This window comes from Heliconius melpomene, chromosome 19, assembly GCF_056956725.1.
Source record: "Heliconius melpomene rosina isolate 202511_hmr_F chromosome 19, ASM5695672v1, whole genome shotgun sequence".
Taxonomy (NCBI): domain Eukaryota; kingdom Metazoa; phylum Arthropoda; class Insecta; order Lepidoptera; family Nymphalidae; genus Heliconius; species Heliconius melpomene.
Genome location: NC_140407.1, coordinates 14,473,193 through 14,477,640, shown reverse-complemented (window position 1 = coordinate 14,477,640; position 4,448 = coordinate 14,473,193). Strand labels below are relative to the sequence as shown.

Below are 4,448 nucleotides of genomic sequence, written 5' to 3'. Positions count from 1 at the left end.
TTTATGTAATACCTCTAATGACTTCATACATCAGTATTTTTATACAATAGTGATTTGCGTATCTATATATACAAAACAAATATATCTGTGGACATAATTTTTCATTGAAAAAATAAATAACAAATAATATTAACATATCGAAGTAATCACCTTCAGTTATAAATATAAATATAAAAAAAACAACCTAATTCAAAATGGACGCTAACCCGATTGCATAACACTAAAAATTAACAAAGCAAGCCCAATAATTTATTAGGATTAATAGTTGGGACCTATTCTTATATCAATTATATCTTCACAAGGAGCCAAGCAAAATTAAAATGGGTCCCGACTGTTAATCCTAATAAATTATTGGGCTTCTTCTTTTTTTTTCTATTATGCAGTCGGGTTTTTTGTTTACATGTAATTAATTTTTAATTCTCACAATTTCGCTAGACTATTTATTAATTTCGTTTATTTTGACTTTCACAATAAGCGTTAGCTAACTTCTATTAAAGTTTAGTTTACATGTTATAAATATGAAAACAGTTCGGTAAATTTACCTTATCGTGACCAAGAAAGTTTATTTTTGAGAATTATATTACAATAAACCACCGCCATGAACGAAGCTAAATAGACAAATGTAGACAAAAACAAGAATCCCATTACATACTTTAATTCTTTTAAAATTTGCATTACAATATGTTGTCTCATGTGCGGTGGCCTCATCTATTATTTATTTTTATTAGTTTGAAACGAGTACTTTGCTATTTGAATAAGTAACATTAATATACGCACTATGTGCGGAATACACCGTAAAGTTGGTATTTTTTTGTACAAGTGTTATGATTATATAATTTGGCATCACTTATAAACTATTGGTATAATTTGACTGTATGAGATTTTATTACGAACACTGCACTTAATAGTAGGATGAAAACAATCTTTTATGTTGGTTTCGGCATTAAGGTATTACCAGACAAAAACTCATTCATTTCTGTCGAGCAGTTTCAGCATGATTCGTAAACAAACTAATAGATAGATAGATAGATATATAGATAAAAAAATTGCTGAGTGGAATTTTGCTTCTCTATATACTTATCCATGTCATCTCTGGGCTGGTGCTTCCCAATTTCAGCTTGAACCATTTGATCGCGTACAACGAAGAGCTTTTTCTGGGGAATTGCTTAACCTGTTACCTGCACCCAATTTTGTAACCGTATAGTATGTCAAATTCAAATACAATCCACACCATTTGGATACATGGTACTCCACTATTATGCAGTTTTGTAGGAACTTGTTTCTCACGAAACCGCTACCCAGCTGTGGAACGAACAACTCTCGGGGAAATAAATTATTTTTGAAAGCACTTTTTGAAGGTACTTTCAAAAAGTACATCTGTCTCCACCTCAAGGACCGGCAACGCACATGTACCTAGGTCGCTGGTGTTACACGGGGTCGTGGGCGGCGGTGGATATATGTACGTGTAAAAAATATACTTATTTTTTATATACAAAAAAAATATTTATTATGTAACAATATACAATTTAGAATTTAATTTAAAAAAAACAATAACTCTATTATTATTTTTAATTTATTTATTTTTCTGGTAATATTGAAAAGTTTTCGTCATACAGTTATTTGTTCAAACTTAGTTATGGCTATTACATTTTCTCCATCTCCTTTATATAAGTTTTCTCTTTCAGCTATATTCTCATTTGTATGACTTTCAAAGCAATTGTTTACAAAATAAAATTCTATTTCTTGCAAAGTTCTATTTTTTGTTTCAGGTAAACAAAAATAACAATATATGAGACAGAGGAAAGTTATCATTCCGTTAGTGAAGAAGACTCCATGATATCCTATAAGTGGGAACATTTTCATTGATACTTTTATATGGTAAAATTGAAGTCCACTCAAAATGAAGGCTAATATCAAAATATGAATATTTTTACCATCTGAAGGAAATAATTCCAGTATAACAGACTCAAGCACTGCATAGGGACCTGCTATAATAGTTATAAAATACAAAGCAAATATTAAAGTTTTTATCCAAGCCAAGAGATTATTATTATCAGGCCAAAAGTAAATACAAGCTGCTAATATCATTTGAATAGAGTTGGATATAAGTCCAGATGTAAACAACAGCGGCCTCATTTTAAATCTACTAACTAATAGACAGCACAAACTTGACCCCAATATCATAAACCCATCTACTACGAGAGCATACTTTAAAATATTGGTATTCCCTGTGATATCTTGCAGCATAGACAACGCCAAAGTATTAATCAAAGTTTTTCCACCAACAATTCTATATATTCCAATAACCAATAGTAAAATCGTCATTCTCCAAAACCGTTTTGTTTTAATTAATCTCATATATTTTATCACTGGTTCTACAAAGTCGTTGTACTGTTCATTATTATTTGTGTTGTGCATTTCTATTAATTGTGTCAGTTCTCTTTCAGAAGCTTCAGTTGGAACATGTAATGCTCTAAATGCTTTTTTACATTCCTCAAATCTCTTTTTAGTGGCTAACCAATGTGGACTTTCTACCCAAAATATTGGTAAAATTGCTGATATGAGAGTTGGGATGATACCGAATAAAGCAACAGTTCTCCAGTGCAAAAAAGTGCATAAAATATGTCCAGCTGCAGTGCCCAATGAGAGTCCAACATTTATTATTAAATTTGAAGCTAAAGGTCTAATATTGGGAGACATGTACTCACTTATATTTACAAATGTCAATACCAATAGTCCTCCGAAAGGTAGTCCAACTATTACTCTAGATATCAAAATAGTAATTTTATCCTTCGCAAAATAGACCAGTAGCCACTGTATTATTATTAGTATAGATAAGTATAACAAATTTTTTTTTCGTCCATATTTCTCAGTGAAAAATCCTAAAAAGGCGACACCAATGAACATTGTTATATGGATAATGGAAGCTGAAACAAAGTTCTTTTGAAATTTTTGAAAGCTTTGCAAAAATTGGGTTAGTTTATACAAAACAGTATTTTATATTGCCGTGAGGCCGTCGTGGTGTAGAGGCACAAGTGTGACTGTGAGAGTGACGATTGTTGGATTGATTCCTACTCGGGTAAATTAATTATTATTTATTAATATTTTAATTTTTTCCTCTCTGGTACAAACGTACCTATAGTGCGGCGTTGGGTTCCGCCACTCAACACGCAATGGCTCGAAACAATCGGCGGAAAGTGGGTAAAGGAGTGTCTTAACTCTAAGTTTCCCGTGCCTGCTATGCTATATGCGGGAAAACAGAATGAATTTGAAAAAAGGAAATAATACACACTATAGTTTTTTTAAGAATGTTGATATTTTCCACAAACAAATTAATGTGATTTTGTTTCTGTTTTATATTATTATACCTATTAAAGAAATATCCTCTTCAGAAAGCCCCATTGTCTCGTCATGACGAAGAGCGTTGATCATACCTGACATATGCCCGTATACGTACCCGTCTGATATACTACACAGGGATAGTCCAATGATTACTAAGATCTGTAATTTACATACACAAAAACTATTTTTTAGATCTTTTTATAATAAAAATGTATTTAAATCCTTTATTTCACCAAATTCATACATAATTAATAATACATTTAGAAATTTCATTCACAACGGTGGTGGTGGATCCCTTCTTCAAAAGCTTATTTTGTAAAAATTTTATCATATAAAATATTTTTTTAGGTTTTTCTTGCATCTTGCATATAGGGTGTGCAGAGGGAACAGAATAGATTAACAAAAACACGACAAGGCGTGGCGATTAATTCCGTGTCTCAACATGCAGCCTCCAGAATTCGGCGGAAAATGGGGTACGGAAGTGTTTTAATACGAACAGAGTTACTTAACAATAGGTTCCCTCTGCCTTGCTTACCTTGTTCCCTTTGCTTACCTTGTGAAGCAAAAAAATATAATTAACATAATATCGTTTATTTCATAACACTGAATGATTGAATATTTTTTTTTGTGACAGAGAAAAAAAAATACCAACGTTAAATGTATTTTATTTTATTTTTTAAAATAATAAAAGTGTGAAAATAAAAAGCATAATTTTCACATTACCTGTCGAAGCGGAATCATTTTTTCAATTACTTCTTTTGATTTTATTTGCCCGTACACATTATGAAAGCAAAAACAATGCAAATGTATCTGTGAATATAATGTGAAATAATATAAATATAATGTCGGTCCATAAGAATAATTTATTACAGGCAAAAAATATTTTATAATATTTTATCCAGTCGTGGCACAGGGGCACAAGGTGAATTGAAAAACTGGCTGGTTGTGGGTTCGATCCCCACTCTAAGAGTATGCAGTATAATGAAATATGTACCTATTCAAATTTTTATTTCCATTTCTTCGCTCTGGTGTCGAAGTAAAGCGCGGTTTTGAGTTCCGCCACTCAACAAGCAATGCATCCAAAATTCGGCGTAAAGTGGGGAACG

General features: G+C 31.7%; 1 protein-coding gene across 1 annotated transcript; it reads right to left on the bottom strand.

The window, feature by feature from the left end:
* Positions 1–1,464: 1,464 nt before the first annotated feature.
* Positions 1,465–4,125, bottom strand: LOC146528972 (uncharacterized). Its single transcript, XM_085203778.1, has 3 exons — positions 4,066–4,125; positions 3,369–3,501; positions 1,465–2,927 (listed from the first exon to the last, which is right to left on the bottom strand). The coding sequence occupies exons 1-3, from the start codon at positions 4,081–4,083 to the stop codon at positions 1,609–1,611; spliced, it is 1,470 nt and encodes a 489-aa protein (XP_085059904.1). The 5' UTR covers positions 4,084–4,125; the 3' UTR covers positions 1,465–1,608.
* Positions 4,126–4,448: the final 323 nt, after the last annotated feature.

Excerpts from the sequence above, each read along its gene's own strand:
- LOC146528972 (XM_085203778.1), bottom strand. Across the intron at positions 2,928-3,368 it reads AGAGGATATTTCTTTAATAG|CTTCCATTATCCATATAACA; the intron begins GTATAATAATAT and ends ACTTTGTTTCAG.